The 23,680-nt window shown below is 38.7% G+C and overlaps 1 protein-coding gene across 7 annotated transcripts in view; it reads right to left on the bottom strand.

The window, feature by feature from the left end:
- Positions 1 to 1,283: 1,283 nt before the first annotated feature.
- LOC130927374 (target of Nesh-SH3) overlaps positions 1,284 to 23,680 on the bottom strand; it is a 72,416-nt gene continuing 50,019 nt past the window's right edge. For all 7 annotated transcript variants that reach the window (XM_057853159.1, XM_057853161.1, XM_057853162.1 and 4 more), the window contains 10 exons: positions 20,172 to 20,234; positions 16,671 to 16,793; positions 14,259 to 14,348; positions 10,508 to 10,720; positions 10,323 to 10,431; positions 7,425 to 7,504; positions 5,555 to 5,584; positions 5,137 to 5,295; positions 4,896 to 5,018; positions 1,284 to 2,315 (listed from right to left, as the gene is read on the bottom strand). In XM_057853159.1, coding sequence (XP_057709142.1) covers positions 2,200 to 2,315; positions 4,896 to 5,018; positions 5,137 to 5,295; positions 5,555 to 5,584; positions 7,425 to 7,504; positions 10,323 to 10,431; positions 10,508 to 10,720; positions 14,259 to 14,348; positions 16,671 to 16,793; positions 20,172 to 20,234 — 1,106 coding nt within the window. In that variant the 3' untranslated portion in view covers positions 1,284 to 2,199. The remainder of the gene's footprint in view (positions 2,316 to 4,895; positions 5,019 to 5,136; positions 5,296 to 5,554; positions 5,585 to 7,424; positions 7,505 to 10,322; positions 10,432 to 10,507; positions 10,721 to 14,258; positions 14,349 to 16,670; positions 16,794 to 20,171; positions 20,235 to 23,680) is intronic.

The raw sequence follows: 23,680 nt of genomic DNA, 5'->3' as shown, positions 1-23,680 counted from the left end.
AAGGTGACCAACCCGCAAGTGACACGTCACACCGAGAACAACGATGGCAGCGCTCCATACGGCCACCATACAAAGCCCTTCAAACAATGATTCAAACAGCGACATCAGCGATAGATCGAGCGCAAGTAAGGGGATCCAAGTTATTGAAGAGTTAGAGGAAGAGGAGGAGGTTGGAATTTTAGTTTGGACCGTACATGTATTAGCCAGACGCTAATCAGGATGCAAACAATGTGCCCAGACTACCTGACATGGAATGGAGACAAGACCCATCGAGATGACAAGATTGGTAAGATATAGGCTGTTATTATTTTTATGATTTGAAGCATGTCAGGTAAACAAACCACCTACTATTGCCTGGGATAAAAGAAAAGTTTTGACGAATCCCCGATCATGTTGTGGAATGATCAGTAGAAGCTAGCGACGTTAGCTTTTATTTACCTGACATGTTTCGGCGAACACTTCCGCCTTCGGACCCTCTGACGAAGGTGGAAGTGTTCGCTGAAACATGTCAGGTAAATAAACCACCTACTATTGCCTGGGATAAAAGAAAAGTTTTGACGAATTTTATAAGTGTAGGCAAAATTAACTCAATGCAACTATGATTGGGGATTGCCACGCGTTAGCTTTCGGCTAACGTCGCTAGCTTCTACTGTTTATTCCACAACACGATCGGGGTTTTGCCTTGAGTTACCTTTCAGCTAGCGTCACTACTTTTTGCTTTTCACTCCACAACAGTTGGCAGCTCTGCTTTGACAAAGTCATCAGTCATCTATCCAAAAATCACACTTTTTTGCAAATCCTTGATCATAAGCAGACGGGTCGAGGAAGCAGGCATCTTCGAAGTGTAGCAGAGAACAGTACTCGATGATGGCGTGAAATGTATTCGCTTCGTGCGAACGAAAGATGTCCATTTACGTGCCCTGCTATCCTTTGGCCACTCATACAACTTTCTTTAGAGTGAGAACAATACATCGCCACACACCGCCGTGGAATCTTACCGAGAAGCAATACTGTTCTATGGCGGACTTCCCTCGCAGTTCTCTGTGTGACGTAATTTCCGAAGATTGTCGAAGAAAAGCATTTTCGTTGTCAAGGGCGTTGCTATGGGTTAACAAAGAATCTGGAAGGGTTGCGTTAAAAAAAAAAAAAATGCTTATAATTGTTTAGCCATTGATATTATCCAAGAACATGGTTGGCCAACCTTACTTCACATTTGGTCTTAAAGAAATTTTAGTGATTTAAGCCCCTTTGCAAACAACAAACAAGTACCAGTTGATATCAAAACAAGATTTAATGCTGGAAATCATGTTGCGACACAAAAGTGTAAGCAAATGTGAAAAATATGTACAGTTTGCAAAGGATAAATTTCCTTATTGGAGAAAGGTTAGCATAAAACAACATCATAAAAGCTCAATTCTTTTTTTCACCATCGATTTGCACGTATTTATACTTCCAACAAACGTCATCTTTCCTTGGTAGACAAAAAATATTTCCCTCCATTTACATATATAAACAAAAGTGTAATATTGTGCAATCTGCAACCGCTAGCGATTCCTCAGGAACAGCGAACAGTCGGTCTCGCATGTGTCGTATGTGCTTGTACTGTATTTTACATTGTTCAAATGTACAGTCATTACGAGTGGCACCTTGTTTCTGTATACAAATGTGTGTGTTTATAGCCATGCAAGTCTATGTCCTCTGGAATGTACAAGCACGCGCTATAATTCTGTGACCATCCCTTGATAAATAGTATGATACATTTTGGGAGCCAGCTTCCCAATATTTTTCAGAACAATGACTGAATAATCAACATTTTTACTACTCATCCATACATTTCCACACATTTACAACATCAGGGTATTGTTTCCCGAACCCATTCATATCTCGTGGTAACCTTAGACACCCCCACCCCAATCTACAGTGTCTATGGGAACTAATAGCTTGTTAGCCATGTATAACCCGCCATGTAATTCTTAAAAACTCTGCCCAACAAATGTTAACAATTTATAGTGGAAAAACATTTGTCCGACCGTGTTTTTTTCTCATGAATTTAGCATGGTCCTTGGGGGACTATCTAAATGGGGTGGGAGGGTTTCCCACACCTGATTTAAGGCACCATGGAAACGAAGCCCAACTCCCTTCAGGTTAGGCTCCATTGGTTCTCGTCTTCCAGACCTTCTTCGGAACTGCGTTGAGGCGTTACCACTTGCCGGGTATGGGCGTGCCGCATTCGTACCATCCCACGTAAGTCACGTGCGATTTACCCCCAATCTCGCCGAAGCTAACTGGCTCTTGTCTCAGTGCTCGGAAGTAACCTGAAACAAGCAAATAAACAAAAACTCGATCAGTCATTGGGATAACTGTTGGATAACTTTATAACAGTAATTCTAAACCTTGGTAAAGGTACCGAACTCCATTTGTTTCACATGTGCATTCATCGAACCCTTTGGATCATGAAGCAGTTTTTTTTTTTTCCAAATTCAAAACCTATGTAGCGAAGCTAACAAGCTAATATCTACTAGAAATCCGAGTCAGTTTTCAAAGGTAATAATCATGATGTTACTGTCCCACCGAATTATTATTATTATTATTTAAACAAGAATACCATAGAAAAATGCTTCTTTTTTTAAATGGTCAAAATACTGGTAGTGTAACTTTTTATATGAAATTGCCATTATCAAAATATAGGGACCTTAAAAAGATGTTGTTATGACCTATTGACTTATTCAATGGTGTAATTATGCCATATGAAATATTCCAATTTAATTTTATATATATATATATATATATATATATATATATATATATGTATACAGCATTGCTAGCTCTGCTATTATCATAGCACCGCTGTTACTCTCCATACAAGGCATAAAAAAATTTAAAAACATGTACGCGTAGCTAAGGTTCCCCTGAACATTTTGAATCATTGGAAGTAAAAAAAAAAAAAAAATCAGAAATGACAAAGTTATAACACCGCAATGGCGTGGTGATTAAATGGTCAAAATACCTCAAGTGTAACTTTTTATATAAAATTGCCATTATCAAAAAATCGGGACCTTCAACAAAATAATGCTGTGATGACTCATTGACTTATTCAAAGCTCTAATTAGGCCATATGAAATATTCCACTTGTATTTATTTTTTTAATGATATAGGCCTATACAGCATAGTTAATTTTGCTATTAGCATAGCACAGCTGTTACTGTCCATAGAGGGCATGAGAAAAAAAACATGTACGCAGAGCTAAGGTCCCCCTGAACATTTTGAGTCATTGAAAGTAAATAAAAAATCGGAAATGACAAAGTTATAACACCGCAAAGGCGTGGGCAATAAATGGTCAAAATACCTTGAGTTTAGATAAAATTATTTCTAACCTCAAGGGTTACATGCTCCATTGAGTGACTCACTCAGAAAAGTTAGATACACTGAATATTATCTGTTCTTTTCTACCATAACCTACATTCCAAATATTGTGGAGGTGTGTGGTTTCGGTGCCCTAAATACTGCTATATTTTCCAGTGAGATGGTGCCACCCCAAAATGATCACATAACCATCCTGGCCACCCCAACAAAAATTTCCTGGCTCCTCCACTGTGAGGGAGTCCACTCAAATCTGCTCACAGTGCTCACTTAAACAGAGTTGCCACTACAAGTGTTTAAAAAGCTAAACGATGATTGACACATGTGGCGCCTTGAAGTTTCGGCTTCCAAGCGTTCCAAGCGTCTGGCACGAGCAAACCTTAATGCCTGTCAGTTATCGTTAACTTAAACAAGCAACTCCAGTGCACTGCCTAACCAAGAAAAGCAGCAAGAGGGAGAGTGAGATTATGTGATCGGATCGGGACAGCTCATAAAATACTGTTTTGTTTTGTTTTTTAATTGAAAAAAAAAATCCGCAATGGACTAAGGGTGAGAAGTTTGTGGCGCAAAGTAGCGAGGGATCACTGTTCATCGTATGTGGAGCTTAAGGGGGGGCCGGGGGTGGGCATAGCCCCTCCCTGGTGGCCAAAAACCTCATTGCATGTAATTGACTTTCCAATATATTAATTTAAAATTAAGACTTTGCTGGTAAAATGTTGTCGGTAAAAGTTGTAAAGCAATAAAACAACAAAAATGAACGAAATGAACAAAAAATATTTTTATAATGGGTCTAGCACCTTAGAGACAGTCATTTTCTTTGCTTAGCTATGGCTTCGCCCAAAAAAAATGGATATACGTAATTCTTTTTCAAACCTAAGCTTTTAAAAGCAACAACAATTACTGAGCGAGAACCAAGGATTTAATATGTGGACCATGAAACGCCAGAGAGGACTGCAAAAATTGTGAGCCGAGTTTTAGTTTGTCCCACTAAAGACTCTAATTGTACTACAGAGCAACAACCGGGCGGACCATATTCAATGGATGACGAACTTTGCCAAAAGCGTAGCTGTCCTAAGCAGCCTAATTTAGAATTCCCCTTAAAGATGATGGGAAACACACACAAAAAAAAACGCTCATTTTCAATTTATTATTATAAATATTCCTGGCTGAAATATTCAGTCAAAAAGGATGCCGTCTCCTGGTTTTGCCTGACGCCAAATTCAAACTCGTGAGGATTCGTTTCGCAAGGGTGTGAGTGACTGGACAAACTTGTCATTAAATTGGATATCTCCACAGAACGCAAAAATCGGCGTCTACTTTTCCACAGAAAAACGCGCGCACGCACACCCACACCCTCCTGGCTGGGATGACTTTATGAGCATGGGCTAAGCTACTAACCGAGCATATATCTTGTAAATACATTTTTTTGCTGACACTACGTTTCGGGGTCATCAACATGTTTTGACCCCCCCTGCCACAAAAGTCTAACTCCGTCTATGCTGTTCATATAGAAACAGTATACAGCCCATAAATACCTGGCCTTGATGGTAACTGGTCAGCAAACACCTGCGCCCCAGTCCGTCCATCCAGGAAGGAGTCCACAAACTGGCAGTGGTCCTCACCGTAACCCGATTGATCTCCAATGTTATAGAACTTTCCTGAAGACACAGAAAAATGTCAAGGATCGATGTGACTTCCAAGAATCAAGACACATGCTAAATAGGAATAAAAAAGAAGCTCGTCTTAGTTTTGGATAGCGACATTCTGTGTATTTACCATTGAGTGAGTCACTGAGGTAGATCTTATATCTGAGGGAGTTGCAGAGCTGGATGCCCACAAACTTTCGGTACCAAGTCCTCTTCACGTATTGCTTCCCATTGCATTCTGAGTAAGAGTCCGTCTTGAATGGGAACTGTGTCCAAAGGGCATCTTTTCCTGAAAATGTAAAAAGTATTTAATATTTGCTACATTTTAATCATACGGTATTAACTCATAATTGCCACATGCAACATTGCTGACTTTAACAAGACAGAGCTGCAAATATGGTGCCTTATGTAGTTTCTACCTTGGCACCGAATGATGTCAGACACCTGCCATCGTTTGGTTCAAAGTAGTAACTACATGAGTCAGAAAGGCTGCTTGTCGCAATTTGCGACTTTGGCGCTTAATGTGTTACAAAAATGATAATATTTACCTGAAACATTTTCACTCACGCGTGGGTCAGCTGCATGGAGAGGAGAAATGATATCATTGTCATGTCTAACATGTAATTTGGCACAATATAAGACTATAGCAAAGCAGCATATGTTCCACTCAGTTTTGCCTCATGCAATTTATTAGCAATCAATTACACACAAGCAAGGCAATTTTTAACTAGAAAATGCAATTTCTGGAGAAATTGAGATGGTAGCTTTCACAGCGTTTTATTTCCTTCCCCTAAACTATGTTAAATAATTTTCTTTCAGATCCTGTGAAAGTTGTTTTGAGGCTCCCATGTTTCCACTCTTCAGAGATGATGCAAAGAGAAGAACAATTTGCAATTCGCTACCTTAAATTCTCTTTCTCATGATTGGCTTCACCTACGTATGGTGGTGAACGTCAGTCAGCTTATCAAACTAATTTTCTGCAGGGCCGAGAACGAAAAGTGGTATTTGGTATATGTCAAAATGGCTTTTGGCATATGGCATTTGTTTTTGTATATGTCAAAACTGCTTTTGGCATTTTGTAGTTTTTGGGGTATATGGCAAAATGGCTTTTACAGTGCATTGACATTCAACGTGCACCCAAGTAAGGCGATGCCATCCACAGCCTTGGCCGCCCAAATTTTCCATTCATTTTCAATGGCAGAAAAATGTTGTAAGTGTATTTTCAAAAATCAAAACCACACGTTTTTCTGCCATTCAAATGAATGGGAAATTTGGACGTGCATGGGCGTCAGTGGCAGGGCCTGCAAAAATGCCAAAAGCCATTTTGCCAAATACTCTAAAAAAGGAAAACCATATAAAAATGCCAGATGCCAAAAGCTATTTTGCCCTATAACAAAAAATGCCATATGCCAAAAGCCATTTTTCCATATACCAAACAAAAGCCATATGTGAAAAAAATGCCAAACGCCACTTTTCCATATGCCCTAAAAAACACTTTGCCATATGCCAAAAGCTATTTTGCCATATGCTCTAAAAAAAAAAAAAAAACATATACCCAAAAAATGGCATATGCCAAAAGCTATTTTGCCAATACCAAAAAAAGCCATATGTCAAAACTTGCCATATGCAAAAAACAAAACAAAAACAAAAAAAAATGCTATATGCTAAAAGCCATTTTGCCCAATACCAAAAAACTGCCATATGCCAAAAGTCATTTGGCAATATGCAAAAAATGCCATATGTACAAAGAAGCCATATACAAAAAAATGCGATATGCCAAAAGCAACATTGCTATATACCAAAAAAGCCATATATGTCAAAACATGCCATTTTTCATATGCAAGAAAACCCCGCTATAGCATATGCCAAAAGCCATTTTGCCATATACCAGAAAAACTACCATATGCCAAAAGTCATTTGGCTATATGCAAAAAAATGCCATACGCCAAAAGCAATATTGCTATATACAAAAAAAACAGATGTCAAACATGCCATATGCCAAGTCATTTTTCCATATGCACAAAAAAAAAAACGCTATAGCCTCTGCCAAAAGCCATTTTGCCATATACCAGAAAAACTACCATATGCCAAAAGTCATATTACCAAAAAAATGCCATATGTTTTAAAAGCTTTTTGCCATTGTCAAATACTTTTCGTTCTCGCTGTCTCTCCAAATTTCGAGTTCCAAAAATAATCAATAAAAACACAAGGGTGCCCAAATTTATGCACCAGCCAATTTTTGTAGAATGATTAAACACGCACTTTCTGTTTAACCTATAAACTTGATTTCACTATTCAAATATGACTGCGTCATTTGCTATATGATATATTTAACTTAAATTTTTGTTCCAAACAATCAGTGCAACTGGGATTTCCTTCTACCGGGTTTTTCTATGTGTGGTGTCAGATGAAACTTGCCTGACTCTGTGTTAAACGACACAGGCTCGCTCGACGGCCCCGTTCCCAGCTCGTTCTTTGGTGTCACTTTGAACTCGTAGCTAAAACAAGACAGAAATCATCAATCCTGTGGATAAACTGAACTTCAAGCATCTTTTTTCCATCGAAAATCATCGCTATTTCGGAGCCAATGTGACTCTCAGTGAGTCACTCACTGTAGTCAAACAGCTGATGGTTATTCCACGTGCTGAGGCTTAAGATATCCTAGCAAAAAGTGGCCCTAGGGGATGCTTCTGGTAAACTCTTAAAACTCCAGATGCGAAATAAGAAACACTCCACCCTTTCTGGTTTTTGTTTCTCTTTGGCTATTATTTTGTGTGCATTAAAAACAAAAAAATCCCCCCAAAAATGATTTCTTTCTCATTATAAAGTGAGTCGTCGAGTGAGTGTGTGTAAGAGAATGTTCGACTTGTGTGGTGGGAAGAGTTTTGTGCTTGTTTATCTGCATTTGCAGCTTTGACACATACTTGAATTAAGACAAAACTCCTTGGAAAGTGTGAGCTGTAATCCATCAAAATCACAATGATGGATGAATGAGATAGTTAAGAAAAATAACAGGATTTAAACTTGCAAAACACAGCAATTAAACAGATAAATCCCATCCCCCCAGGAACGCTCATGTTTCAGTGCCATTGACGGCGCTTGTTCATCTTCATTAGCCCCTCCCAGTCTTAATGGATTGGACGTCTAGTGCCGTCAATGGCTGCAAGTGACTGGAAAAAAAAAAATCATAATTTGTGCGTGTGTTAATGAACTATATAAAGGGGAAGTTGAGAATTTTTTTACATTAGGCTTGATTTCCGAGGTAGCGAGGGTTTAATTAGTCGGTGGAGTTGGTTAGTTGCAGGGCTCTGGAGTGGCTAAGCTAACGCGAGTCAATGGTGCTTGCTAGTATGCAAAAAAAAAAAAAAAAAAAACTTTCCGCACGCATGAGAATAAAACTTGACATTGCATGTCAATAATTGTAGTTTGAACAGCAACATTTGTAATCCAGCAGCTCTGCAGGGAGCAGGCTGTCTAAGCAAGTGATATCACATCGGTTTAGAATAGGGTGGCCAACTGTCCCTTGAAAAATGGAATCGTCCGGTATTCGGAAACAAAAGTATGCGTCCCTTATTGAGCTTTCAAGGGACGCACTTTGTGCTGTATTTTCATTGAATTAGAAAATGATGTCTTACAGTGGTATGAAAAACTATCTGAACCTTTTGGAATTTCTCATATCTCTGCATAAAATCACCATCAAATGTGATCTGCTCCTTGTCAAAATCACACAGATGAAAAAACTGGTTTAACTCAACCTATAAATGTGTGGTTTTTCATATTTTAATGATAGTATGCAAACAATGACAGAAGGGTGAAAAATAAGTAAGTGAACCATCACATTTAATATTTTGTGCCCCCCTTTGGTAGCAATAACTTCAACCAGACGCTTCCTGTAGCTGCAGATCAGTCTGGCACATTGATCAAGACTAATCTTGGCCCATTCTTCTCTACAAAACTGCTGTAGTTCAGTCAGATTCCTGGGATGTCTGGCAGGAATCGCTGTCTTTAGGTCATGCCACAGCATCTCAATGGGGTTCAAGTCTGGACTTTGACTTGGCCACTCAGAACATGTATTTTGTTCTTCTGCTCCATCCTCTTTTATTAGCTTCAACTGTCTGACAGACGACCTCAGATTTTCCTGCAAAACATCCTGATAAACTTTTGAATTCATTCTTCCATTAATGATTGCAAGTTGTCCAGGCCCTGAGGTAGCTAAACAGCCCTAAATCATGATGCTCCCTCCACAATGCAGAGCTGTTCCAATTTTCCTCCGCACATGACGTTGTGTATTATCCCTAAACAATTCAACTTTGGTTCCATCAGTCCACAAAAATTTTGCCAAAACTTCTGTGGAGTGTCCAAGTGCCTTTTTGCGAACATTAAATGAGCAACAAAGTTATATTTAGACAGCAGTGGCTTCCTCCATGGAGTCCTCCCATGAACACCATTTTTGGCCATAGTTTTACATATGGTTGATGTGTGTACAGAAATATTGGACTGTGCCAGTGATTTCTGTAAGTCTTTAGCAGACACTCTAGGGTTCTTTTTTACCTCTCTGAGTATTCTGCACTGAACTCTTGGCGTCATCTTTGGTGGACGGCCACTCCTTGGGAGGGAAGCAACAGTGCCAAACTCTCTACATTTGTAGACAACTTCTCTGACTGTCGATTTATAAACATCCAGACATTCAGAGATGGTTTTGTATCCTTTCCCAGCTTTATACAAATCAACAATCCTTAATCGCAGGTCTTCAGACAGCTCTTTTGACCGAGCCATGATGCACATCACACAATGCTTCTCATCAAGAAGATTCTTACCAGGTGTGTTTTATAGTGGGTAGGGCAGCTTTAAACCACTCATCAGTGATTGGGCACACACCTGACTTAAATTGTTTGATAAAAAGTGGTTTCAATTGCTCTTTAAGTCTCCTTAGGCAGTGGGTTCACTTATTTATTTCCCCCCTTCTGTCATTGTTTTCATGCTATCCTCATTAAAATATGAAAACTTAGGCATGTTTGGGTGGTTTTAGTTAAAGCAGACTGTTTTTTCATCTGTATGATTTTGACAAACATCAACTCACATTTGAAGGGGATTTTATGCAGAAATGTGAGAAATTCCAGAAGGTTCAGATACTTTTTCATACCACTGTATTTGTAGAACGAACGAAGACGGGTAGTCCCCGATTTACGGACAAGTTCCGTTCCTGCGCTGGCGATGTAACCCGGATTTCCGCGTAAGTGTGATTAACCCTTTAAATGCTCAAAACGCCCTCTAAATTAAAAAAAATATTTCTATGTGCTTTTAGTGGTTGCATACCTGCTTTCTGGTTTTAGATTCTCCACAGCCGTATGCGTCTGGTTTGTTGTCGTCAATATGGACACTTCTTCTCCGTTGGGTCCTTTAGCCGTTGATACTACCTCGTATTCTGATAAGAATCGGTAAAAATACTCACACACAGTTCCAATCTGTCTTCAAATATTAAGCTAAACATCTTGCAATACCTCTAGTTTCGTTATCAGATTTCTTCCAGTCAAGGATGACAAAAGACGGACACCCTTCGACGGTAACAACGGTGAGATTGGATGGTGGGTTACGGGGGGCGGCCGTCACGTTCTGATCGCCGCCGTCCTCTTCGTCAGGGAAGTAAGTCAGCGAGGATGTGATGGAACAAGGCTCGTCTGGCTTCTTATCAGTCTTGTAGACCACGTGAGGAGCTGTAGAAATACACAGTTGGAGGATAATGTCATGAATCAGCTCATTTGTTCACATGGTAAGATTTGTTTTCTTGGCGGAGATAGAAGATGCAATGTTGCTTTAGCCTTTACAGGTCTGTGCTGCGTGATCGTAACACTAAATGCAACTTGTAGCATTAGCATAGAATTCGCGTTCGTTACTTTGTTACTGTACTTAAGTACATTTTTGTGCATCTGTACTTGAATACAAATAAGAAGTGGTACTTTTTATTTAACATTTTACAGCAGGTATCTGTACTTTTTAGTCCACTACTTTTCAAATTGTCGCCTGCATTACACGTTACGTTTGTTTGTTTTCTATTTTCTCATCGTGAACTGATAGTTTTGTTTTCATGCCTTCGGCGCAATCGATAAGCCCCGTGCAACTATACCGTAACTGAGCACGAGAGGTAGCAACGTGAATACAAGCAAGATTAAGCGGGTGAACAAGATATTGACCAATTAAAAACCACCACACTCTTGTACAGTAGGTGGCGGGATGCACTTGGTAGTTGCTTGCAATCCGCCATTAAGGTAAGTTTAGGAGTTTTTGAGCTTGTTAAGCTTCTGTTTACAGTGCAGCCAATTTTATTGCTTGTTTTTTCCCATTACATTTTTGCATCGGGAGACAATACTTTTACTTTTTACTTGTAAAGTAAACTTTAAAGCAAGTACTTTTTACTTGAGTAATTTTTTTCTTAGATACTTGTACTTTTACAGTATACCATAGACTTAACTATCGTTTGACGAGAGAGCTCCTACAGACATTGCATTACCGTAGGGGGCCGGGCCAAGCAGAGCGTCGTAGCAGCTTTCATTGCGATAAACTCAAACACACGCTGCGTTCTAACGCAAGATTTAGGTGGAAATAGGACGAAAGTTTTAGGGCATACAAGCAGGCAAGAGTGTCTCAAGAGTGATTTGGTGGAGGATTCAAGGTAATTATTATATAAAATAGCACCATGCATGCATTTTGAAACTTTGTGGAAAAAAATTAAATGAGTGGAAAAAATTTGCGTAACTTTAGCGTGAAATATTTAGGTAAAATGAATGATAACTGCCCTTTTTTTTGCTTCGAACCAAGAATCTAGGCTGTTGTACGTTAATTTCTACAAAAATTCTTTGATTTACGCATTTCTTTACAAGACTATTCTACTTAAAAATCTCTGTTTTATGATGGCCGCCATGTTGGATTTTGTATGCATACACAATAGTGTTATCTTACAGTCAAATAATCAAGTAATTTTCGGCCAATTTTTGGGGGGCAAAAAAACTAGCAATTTAGACATTTCTGAGTCCATACAAAAAAAAAAATCTGCTTTTACGTGTTTTATTTTATGTAACATTTGACGAGGGCCAGATAGCCGGCAAGACGTGTGAGGCAATAGTGACATCGAATTCAGCAGACAAGACGCGTGAGGTAATAGTGACATCAGAATTCAACCTAATGGTAAATGGTCTTATATAGCGCTTTTCTAATGCATGCTTTCCTCAATATTAAGTTTCTGATATAAAAATTGAGTGATTTTTTTTAGCTGTTTAAAACATGTCAAAATTGCACTAAATAAAAATAAAATTAAGTCGCTATTTCGGAAAAACTTATGTTAAATATTGCTGTTGATCCTGAAGATATAGTTGATTATCTCTGCATTTAGGGATTTTTGTGCATCCAGCGTAAAATCTAGAATTTTATAGCCATTTTAAGTAGAGATGTCCCGATCGATCGGCATCCCGATTGATCGGGTCCGATCACGTCATTTTCAAAGTATAGGAATCGGCAAAAAAATATCGGCCATGCCTTTTTTTTTTTATATATGTTTTTTTTAATTAAATCGTTTTCTAATTGTATTTAACGTTACAGACATAATATGTTACACTCATCAAGAGTCTTTAGTTTAGGCTTAAGGTAGGGTTATCAAATTTATCCCGATAACGGCGGTATTTTTAATTTTTTTTTTAAGTATGACGTTAAAATATTTAACACAATTAATTAATGCGTTGCACGACCCACTCATGCATTGTTGCATTGTCAATCTGTAATGGCGCCGTTTTACCTATATAGAGAGATAAAAGGCAGCATAAAATGAGTAGAGTGAATTTTGGCAGCCTTTGGAGCCTTTTTTAATTTGGCTAAAGCATTACAATCCCTATCCCTACCATTAGAAATATCATGGGAAGCAATGTGGGGAAGCAAGGTAGCAATTGATCTTTTTCTTAACACCTTATGTTATTTCCCAACGCAGAGAAGATATATCAATTGGTAGCTCTACGCACTGTCATGGTTCCACCTCCCATCATGCATTGGGCATGGCTAGAGTATCATTTACTGAAAGCTCAACAAATACACTAGATGGTAATATTTAGTCACAGTATACAAAGTCACAAGTCTTTCTATCTGTGGAACCCTCTCACAGAAAGAATGTTAATAATGTAAATGCCATCTTGAGGATTTATTGTCATAATAAACAAATACAGTACTTATGTACTGTATGTTGAATGTATATATTCGTCCGAGTTTTATTCATTTTTTTCTTAATGCATTGCCAAAATGTATATGATCGGGAAAAATTATCGGGAATGATTGGAATTGAATCGGGAGCAAAAAAAAAGCAATCGGAGCGGGAAATATCGGGATCGGCAGATACTCAAACTAAAACGATCGAGATCGGATCGGGAGCAAAAAAACATGATCGGAACAACCCTAGAAGTAGTGACATCGGAATTCAGCCGACAAGAAGTGTGACGTAATAGTGACATCAGAAGTCAACCTAATGCATGCTTTCCTCAATATTAAGTTTCTGATATGAAAATTGAGTGATTTATTAGCTGTTGAAAACGTGTCAAAATTGGACTAAATAAAAACAAAATTAAGTCGCTATTTCGGAAAAACTTATGTTAAATATTGCTATTGATCCTGAAGATTTAGTTGATTATCTCTGCATTTGGTGATTTTTGTGCATCCAGCGTAAAATCTGAGAATTCTATAGCCATTTTAAGTTTAGTTATACTTATATAAAAAATAATTAAGCAGGATTTTATTAGGGAACGACTTTGAATTATTTTGATGCCGCTGCTCACAGAGACTCATATATGGCAAAGGGAGGCACCTGTTTTGGTTTTAGGTTGCTAGCGGCTTTGGTCTTGAAAATAAATGAATTTTAAGTTTTTGAAAATAGGCTCTGTATGGAGCAGCCCCGCGACCCGTTTCCTATCAACTGATAGTGAAGTCTATGAGTATACATTTGAGCACTTATTTTTTGACATTTTAGGGGAAGCTGAGCTTCCCTTGCGGTCTTAAAGCTATCGCCTTGGTTGATAGTTGGTTTGGATTGTTGACTTGTTAGTTGGTGCAAGTTTACCAGTTGGTCGGTCTGAGTTTTTGCTGCTTTAGATCACTTGACGAATGGAATGCATGTTTGGACGGTTAACCGACAGTGCAGTAGTTTTCTAATCAGGCCCAACAAAACAGGGATTGGGTCTGAATGCAATTAAAAGAGGACAAAGCATTTTGTAGTCTTACCAACATATCGCTTCTTTCCCATAATGTCCACATCGGATGCGGGCAGGGGCCTGAATATGGAGGAATTTTCATTGATGTCAAAGCGGCTGCCTGTAGATAGGAAGGAGAAGAGTTAGTTTTGTAGCCGACTACCTGGCAGGACGTTCTGTCAGCATTTTTCATAGTTCTGGCTCGGGTCAACATCTCGTCTGTCCAACACCTGCTTGAGCGTTCACGACAACTCAAAAATCACAACGTGTTCTCTTAGTTCCTTTGCAGATTACAACCTCTTCGTTCATGGAGCTCCATTGCTCCATATGGAATGCCTTATGATAAATGTACTAAAGTGTACAAGCTCATAAAGTTCAGAGAACAGCACATTACCCTTTGATGCTTGAATTTACATTTAACATATATAAAAAATCATTAAGAAAATAATAATTAATAACAATAGTTAAAAGTTGTCCTATAATGACTTTTTAAACGATATCCCGATGTTGTCCAACTCCAAATTGAAAAAATCATGTGATGCTTTTCCAATTTGTGGAATTACCAGCACCTGTTACTCACCTGTGGCACATAACAAGTGGTGGCAATAACTAGAGATGTCCCGATCATGCCGATTGATCGGGCCCGATCACGTCATTTTCAAAGTATCGGAATCGGCAAAAAAATATCGGACATGCCTTTGTTAATTATTATTATTATTATTATTTTTTTTTAATGAAATCGTTTTCTAATTGTATTTAACGTTACAGACATACTATGTTACAGTCTTCCAGTCTTTAAGCTTAAGGTAGGGTTATGAAATGTATCGCGTTAACGGCGAGAATTAATATTTTTTACATTTATCACATTACTATATTTAACGCAATTAACGCATGCGCTGCACGACCCACTCACGCATTATCGCGTTCAATCTGTAATGGTGCCGTTTTACCCATACAGTATATAGAGCTAAAAGGCAGTCTAAAATGAGTAGAGTGAATTTTGGCAGCCTTTGGGGCCTATTTTTAAATGGCTAACGCCTTACAATCCCTCTCCCAACGATTAGAATAATCGTGAGAAGCAATGTGGGGACGAAAGATAGTAGTTGATCTTTTTCTTAACACCCTATGTTATTTCCCAACGCAGAGAAGATATATCAATTGGTACCACGACGCACAGTCATGGTTGCACTTCCCATCATGCATTTGGGCAGAAGTTAAATGGCTACAGTATCATTTACTGAAAGTTCAACAAATACACTGGATGGCAATATTTAGTCACAATATACAAAGTCACATTTATCCTTTAAGAATTACAAGTCTTTCTATCCATGGATCCCACTCACAGAAAGAATGTTAATAATGTAAATGCCATCTTGAGGATTTATTGTCATAATAAACAAATACAGTACTTATGTACTGTATGTTGAATGTATATATTTGTCTGAGTTTTATTCATTTTTTTCTTAATGCATTGCCAAAATGTATATGATCAGGAAAAATTATCGGGAATGATTGGAATTTAATCGGGAGCAAAAAAAAGCAATCGGATCGGGAAATATCGGGATCGGCAGATACTCAAACTAAAACGATCGGATCGGGAGCAAAAAAACATGATCGGAACAACCCTACTTTTAACCAAGAATCGAGACTGTTTTATGTCCATATCTATAAAGAATTCAGGGATTTAAGCATTTATTCACAATAATTTTCACTGGAAAAGCTCTGTTTACATATCGCGGCCGCCACATTGACTGACGGACTAGCATAATTTATCGACATATTTACGTAAAATAAATGCTAACTGCACCTTTTTTTTTTTTTTTTTTTTTTGCTTTTAACCAAGAATTGAGACTGTTTTATGTCCATATCTATAAAGAATTCAGGGATTTAAGCATTTATTCACAAGAATTTTCACCGGAAATGCTCTGTTTACATATCGCGGCCGCCACATTGACTGACGGACTAGCATAATTTATCGACATATTTACGTAAAATAAATGCTAACTGCACCTTTTTTTTTTTTTTTTGCTTTTAACCAAGAATCGAGACTGTTTTATGTCCATATCTATAAAGAATTCAGGGATTTAAGCATTTATTCAAAGGAATTTTCACCGGAAAAGCTCTGTTTACATATGACGGCCGCCACATTGTCTAACAGACTAGCATCATTCTTCGACATATTTAAGTAAAATAAATGCTAACTGCACATTTGTTTTTTTTTTGTTTTTTTGCTTTTAACCAAGAAGGGACCTTTAAATGCCCCAAAATGAACAGGAAATGACCTGCAAATGCCCCCAAACACTGGTTGTTGAATGGTTGGTTTCAGCGCCAATTACTTAACATAGACACTATTCTAATAGAAACCTTTTGGTTCCTCACTGTCACGTCACATCACAGCATTGGCAAAAAAAAAAACAAAAAAACAAAAAAACAACCTACTTACTGTTTAATGAAGGCGTAGTAGTGGTTGTCTGTTGTCGCCGTTCCTGCTTAGGCTTGGACGTGACCAGGGGGAAAGGCTTCAAGATGGACTCCTTGTCGCCTTGTTTGAGGTCCATGGGTTTATCTGGGGGAAGAGAGCTCAGCTTATCATGTGACTCACACACAGTTGTGTTCCATCTGCTTTGGCCATCCTTCCAAAGCAACTCCTTTTGCGTCAGAAATCAAACATTGAGTTGCTGTTTTTAAAGAAAATGTCAGCCATTATGGCACGAAGTGCTGTGGTTGTTGCACATGTTTGCACCACTGTGACTAATAATACGAGGCAAAATATGATACTGCAACGGGTTAACACGGATCGTGCTCATTATTTTGCTTTGCAGGATGAATCGCGCTCGTCATTGGATGTTCATTTTCTGTCTTGTGGTCAGTTTTAACTTGTTTAAGCTTGACAGGCTGAAATAAATTGTGGCGAGATGAAGGAAAATGCCGGAATCAAAATGTTGCGGTGTGAATGGAATGAATCGGTTTGATGGCTCAACATGAATCGTTGCATGCAAAAGCATAGCGGGGGAAACTCAAATCAGTTGTTGAGAAGTTGTAGTTTTTTGCTTAATCTCACAAAAAAAACAAATCTCATCCTTTGACATTTAATACAGTATGTTAACCGTGGATGCCATTGCTTTGAGTATGTGTAAACACCCAAGTTATGGCGGCCAACTACTAGAGGGCGACGTACACTAATATCGACCGTGTTTTTTGGACTATAAGTACCACCTGAGTATAAGTCGCACCAGCCACAAAATGCGCAATGGAGAGGAATAAAACGTACTGTATATATATCACACCGGAGTATAAGTCTCATTTTTGGGGGAAATTTATTTGATAAAATTTGACACCAAGAACAGACATGTCATTTTGAAAGGCCACCTAGCTCTTGGCCCACGATTAGCTTTTTTTGTTTCAGTAAAGTAACCTCATTTCGCCAGTCCCTTACAAGTTTCTTGTTAACTCCAGACTTCAAATGCTTATTTCACTAGTTGTAGCTTGTTATCTGCAGAATATGATTTTCTTTTCAGTGCCATTTTGTTCACCCCGTCTGAGTTCATTTTGTATTTATAAGTTACCGTCAATGTTGAAACACAGGCCTTGAGTGCCCTCTCGAGGTTCAGTGTGAAAATAACGTGAAATGATAAAATAATGTGTGAATAATTTCACACATAAATTGCTCCAGAGTATAAGTCGCACCCCAGCCAAACTATTAAAAAAACTGTGACTTATTGTCCGGAAATACGGTACTCAGATTTAATCAATACAGTCAGCTCATTGGCTGCCATTAACGGTGATAGACATTCATTGCATTTTTGCTTGTAGTGATCACTCTGCCAGCCCTTCAAATTGAAATGGATTTTGAAGTGTAATGAAGTAAAAAAAAAAAGTAGCCTGAGAATTGCCTTGTGCGAGGTACGGTATAAAGTTTCGTATAAAGTTTCGTATGCTGTCTAAATCTAGGCAAAGTGGCATTTTAGCCAAGGTTTTGGACTGGGTTGCGCCCATTTCTTAAACTGCTAGTTCTCGACCTATTGGGAGGAAAAACTGGTTTGCTCAGTGGAAGGTTGATTCGTACAGTGGGGAGAAGAAGTATTTGATATCTGCCGATTTTGCTGGTTTTCCCACTTGCAAGCCATGTAGAGGTCTGTAATTTGTATCATAAATTCTCTTCAACTGTGAGGGATGGAATCTAATACAAAAATCCAGAAAATCACATTGTATAATTTTTAAATAATAAATTTGTATTTAACTGCATGAAATAAGTATTTGATACATTACCAACTAGTAAATATTTCAGCTCTTAGTTCTTTTTTAAGAACCCCTCCTGTTCTCCACTCATTACCGCAAGTGACTGCACCTGTTTGAACTTGTTACCTGTATAGAAGACACCTGTTCACATGCTCAAACAAACAAACTCCAACCTCTCCACAATGGCCAAGACCTAAGAGCTGTGTAAGGACATCAGGGATAAAATAATAGACCTGCACAAGGCTGGGATGGGCTACAGGAAAATAAGCAAGCAGCTTGGTGAGAAGGTAACAACTGTTGGAGCGATGAATAGAAAATGGAAGAAGTTCAAGTTGATGGTCAATCTGCCTCGATCTGGGGCTCCATGCAAGATCTCACCTCGTGGGGCATCACTGATCATGAGGAAGGTGAGGGATCAACCCAGAACTACACGGCAGGACCTGGTCAACGACCTGAAGAGAGCTGGAACCACAGTCTCGAAGAAAACCATCGGAAACACATTACGCCGTCATGGATTAAAATCCTACAGCGCACGCAAGGTCCCGCTGCTGAAGCCAGGGCATGTCCAGACACGTCTGAAGTTTGCCACTGACCATCTGGATGATCCAGAGGAGCAATGGGAGAAGGTCATGTGGTCGGATGAGACCAAAATTGAACTTTTTGGTCTAAACTCGGCTCATCGTGTTTGGAGGAAAAAGAAGGATGAGTACAACCCCAAGAACACCATCCCAACCGTGAAACATGGAGGAGGAAACATCATTTTTTTGGGGCTGCTTCTCTGCCAAGGGTACAGGACGACTGCACCGTATTGAGGGGAGGATGGATGGGGCTATATATCGCCAGGACTTGGCTGACAACCTCCTTCCTTCAGTGAGAGCCCTGAAGATGGGTCGTGGCTGGATCTTCCAGCATAACAACAACCCAAAGCACACAGCCAAGGCAACTAAAGAGTGGTTCCGTAAGAAGCATCTTAAGGTCCTGGAGTGGCCTAGCCAGTCACCAGATCTGAACCCGATAGAAAATCTATGGAGGGAGCTGAAAGTCCGTGTTGCCCGGCAGCAGCCCCGAAACCTGAAGGCTCTGGAGAAGATCTGCATGGACGAGTGGGCCAAAATCCCTGCTGCAGTGTGTGCAAACCTTTTCAAGGACTACAGGAAACGTTTGGTATCTGTAATAGCAAACAAAGGTTTTTGTACCAAATATTAAGTTCGATTTTTGAGATGTATCAAATACTTATTTCATGCAATTAAATGCAAATTTATTATTTAAAAATCATACACCGTGATTTTCTGTTTTTTTTGTATTACATTCCGTCCCTCACAGTTGAAGAAAACTTACAAATTACAGACCTCTACATGCTTTTCAAGTGGGAAAACCAGCAATATCGGCAGTGTATCAAATACTTGTTCTCCCCACTGTATTTGGTATGAGGAAGTAAAACAGACCTAAGGGCAGTTTGCTCTCAGGTTTTTACCTGTTTATAATACATGCTGTTAAAATTAGAAAAAATTATCACGGGAATTTGCTAAGATATTAGCTTGCTAGCTTAGATATGTCGGTTTTGAATTTGAAGAAAATTGCTTCATTATCTCTTTCCAAGGGGTTCGGGCGATTGCACTTGTGAAAATCGTGGGGTTCGGTACTTATAGCAAGATTAAGAACATAAAGGCAGTGTTTAAGCGGTGTTCGTGACTGTCGCTCTCACCATGGTCGTTTGGCATCCCCACAAGGTTGGGTCTCTTGTTAATAGGAACAGATGGTCGCAGAACTGCAGGGATTAATGGGACACATTACATACAGTATGTTACAACGTTGCATATTACATGTCTCACTCAAAGAGCAACAGGTGATCTGCACTGTAGGAGAAGAAATTCAGAACTGGAAACAAAATAGTGTTAAGAAGCTCACATTTAGGAATCGATGGGGAGTAGTATGAGCTGTGGACAAAAATGAAGTCATACACAAAAGCAATGATACAAGCAATGGATGGGCAAAATAATCGATTAATTGATTGTTAATCAATTGTATTCACAGAATGGCAATAGATTGCCCTGATGGGCTACGGTCAGATGAAAGGCTGTTTCATTCAGGTTGCAATTCTAAGAACAACATTATATGCTCTGAGAGCCATATTTTGTGAATAACAATTAATCGATTATACCCCTTTGCCTATCCCCAATCAAAGCACATACAAGCCAGGCATTCGGGGATTGAAGCATTTATTCACAAGAATTTTCACTGGAAAAGCTCTGTTTACATCAGGCGGCCGCTAGCTACATTCACTAACAGACTAGCATTTTACTTCAACATATTTACGTAAAATAAATGCTAACTGCACGGTAAGAATTCGGGGATTTAAGCATTTATTCACTAGAATTTTCACCAGAAAAGCTCGGTTTACATCAGGCGGCCGCTAGCTACATTTACAAACAAACTAGCATTGTACTTCGACATATTTACGTAAAATAGATCCTAACTGCACCATTTTTTTTGCTTTTAACCAAGAATCAAGACTGTTTTACGTCCATATCTATAAAGAATTCTGGGATTTAAGCATTTATTTACAAGAATTTCCTCCGTAAATGCACTATTTACATCAGACCGCCGCTAGCTACATTCACTTAAGAGGCTAGCATTGTACTTCGACATATTTACGTAAAATAAATGCTAACTGCACGGTAAGAATTCGGGGATTTAAGCATTTATTCACTAGAATTTTCACCAGAAAAGCTCGGTTTACATCAGGCGGCCGCTAGCTACATTTACAAACAAATTAGCATTGTACTTCGACATATTTACGTAAAATAGATCCTAACTGCACCATTTTTTTGCTTTTAACCAAGAATCAAGACTGTTTTACGTCCATATCTATAAAGAATTCTGGGATTTAAGCATTTATTTACAAGAATTTCCTCCGTAAATGCACTATTTACATCAGACCGCCGCTAGCTACATTCACTTAAGAGGCTAGCATTGTACTTCGACATATTTACGTAAAATAAATGATAACTGCACGGTAAGAATTCAGGGATTTAAGCATTTATTCACTAGAATTTTCACCAGAAAAGCTCGGTTTACATCAGGCGGCCGCTAGCTACATTTACAAACAAACTAGCATTGTACTTCGACATATTTACGTAAAATAGATCCTAACTGCACCATTTTTTTTGCTTTTAACCAAGAATCAAGACTGTTTTACGTCCATATCTATAAAGAATTCTGGGATTTAAGCATTTATTTACAAGAATTTCCTCCGTAAATGCACTATTTACATCAGACCGCCGCTAGCTACATTCACTTAAGAGGCTAGCATTGTACTTCGACATATTTACGTAAAATAAATGCTAACTGCACGGTAAGAATTCGGGGATTTAAGCATTTATTCACTAGAATTTTCACCAGAAAAGCTCGGTTTACATCAGGCGGCCGCTAGCTACATTTACAAACAAATTAGTATTGTACTTCGACATATTTACGTAAAATAGATCCTAACTGCACCATTTTTTTTGCTTTTAACCAAGAATCAAGACTGTTTTACGTCCATATCTATAAAGAATTCTGGGATTTAAGCATTTATTTACAAGAATTTCCTCCGTAAATGCACTATTTACATCAGACCGCCGCTAGCTATATTCACTTAAGAGGCTAGCATTGTACTTCGACATATTTACGTAAAATAAATGATAACTGCACGGTAAGAATTCAGGGATTTAAGCATTTATTCACAAGAATTTTCACCAGGAAAGCTCTATTTACATCAGGCGGCCGCTAGCTACTTTTACTAACAAACTAGCATTGTACTTCGACATATTTACGTAAAATAGATGCTAACTGCATCATTTTTTTGCTTTTAACCAAGAATCGAGACTGTTTTACGTCCATATCTATAAAGAATTCTGGAATTTAAGCATTTATTCACAAGAATTTTCAACGAAAAAAAGCTGTCTGTGATTCCACTTGGTCAGCTTTGACGGCCTCGCCAACAATGCAGGCAACCTTTTTATCGGCCCTGTGTCCCGTCAATACATTATGAAGTCTATGGCTCATGCTAAGAAAGACACTAGTATCCCGGTTTAAAGAGTAAAGCGACAAATTGCTGTAAAAGTTGCGGTCAAACCCTCTCAATAATTATTCTCTAAAATTTTACTGTTTATTGCCCCCCCTCAAATTTGAAAACGAATCTCCACCCCTGGTCCTCACCAATAAATTTCAGCCCGAACAGTTATGATTTATCAAATAAACAAATCGTAATGGAAATATGATCTGTAATGCTCACTTGTAATGGAAACGACTAACTCCAATTCATTGTGGTTGCGCTAAATCACTTAAGAGAGAACACTGGTGCCTCTGAGAGTCTCGCTAGCCTTTTCCTAAATTGGAGTTGCTCAGCTACAATACAACTTTGGCCGTTTTTCATTTCCTTATCACGGAGATAAATCAGTGCTTATTCTTGTAACATTACGCTATTGTAAGTGATCCAGCTGCATATTTTGGGAGATCGTTTTCATCCTCGCGATCAATGACATCATGCGTCATCTCCCTGGAGAAATTGACAAGACATATTGCTGATGATTCTCACTGACGAGCCCCAAGATTAAGCGCCGCATGACATACAGCTAATGGCAAACATGCAGCAATATGTATCTGGGCAAGTACTGTATGTGCATGAGGTAAATCCTCGTGATTGTGTGCGCCTACAATCACATAAATGTGATGTCATGCTTAACTGGGTGAAGAATTGAGGATAGAATGTGCTGTCAACAGCACACGTCTTGTATCATTGCTGTTATATACAGCAGCAATTACGTAAATGCTGGCCTTGGGAGCGATGTACTTGAGGTTGTACAATTATGAAGACTGTGTAGGTCCGTGATGGTTTGTTAATTCAAGACATGACATGGTTTGCATTCCTTGTCTCCGATTGACTGATTTCAATTAGCAGGGACTGGTCTGGCAAACGTCAAGCAATGTGATGACCCTAGTATTACATGTGCTGACCTTTTATAGGGAACATTATGCTCGACATGAGTCTAAAGATGGGCATCTGAAGAAATGTCCTTCTTCGATCATCAGGAACATTAAACACCGAATTCCTCCAAATTCAATTAGTAATCATTTTCGTTATTTTTTGGGGTTTGGTTTTGGTGCTTGTCCTCATGATGTTGCGTTCAGACCGGACGTGTTTTTTTCTCGTTACATGAGGCAATGTAATCA

This window comes from Corythoichthys intestinalis, chromosome 12 (genome assembly GCF_030265065.1).
Source record: "Corythoichthys intestinalis isolate RoL2023-P3 chromosome 12, ASM3026506v1, whole genome shotgun sequence".
Lineage (NCBI taxonomy): Eukaryota > Metazoa > Chordata > Actinopteri > Syngnathiformes > Syngnathidae > Corythoichthys > Corythoichthys intestinalis.
The sequence above is the reverse complement of the archived record's forward strand: the minus strand, read 5'-3'. Positions and strand labels throughout refer to the sequence as shown.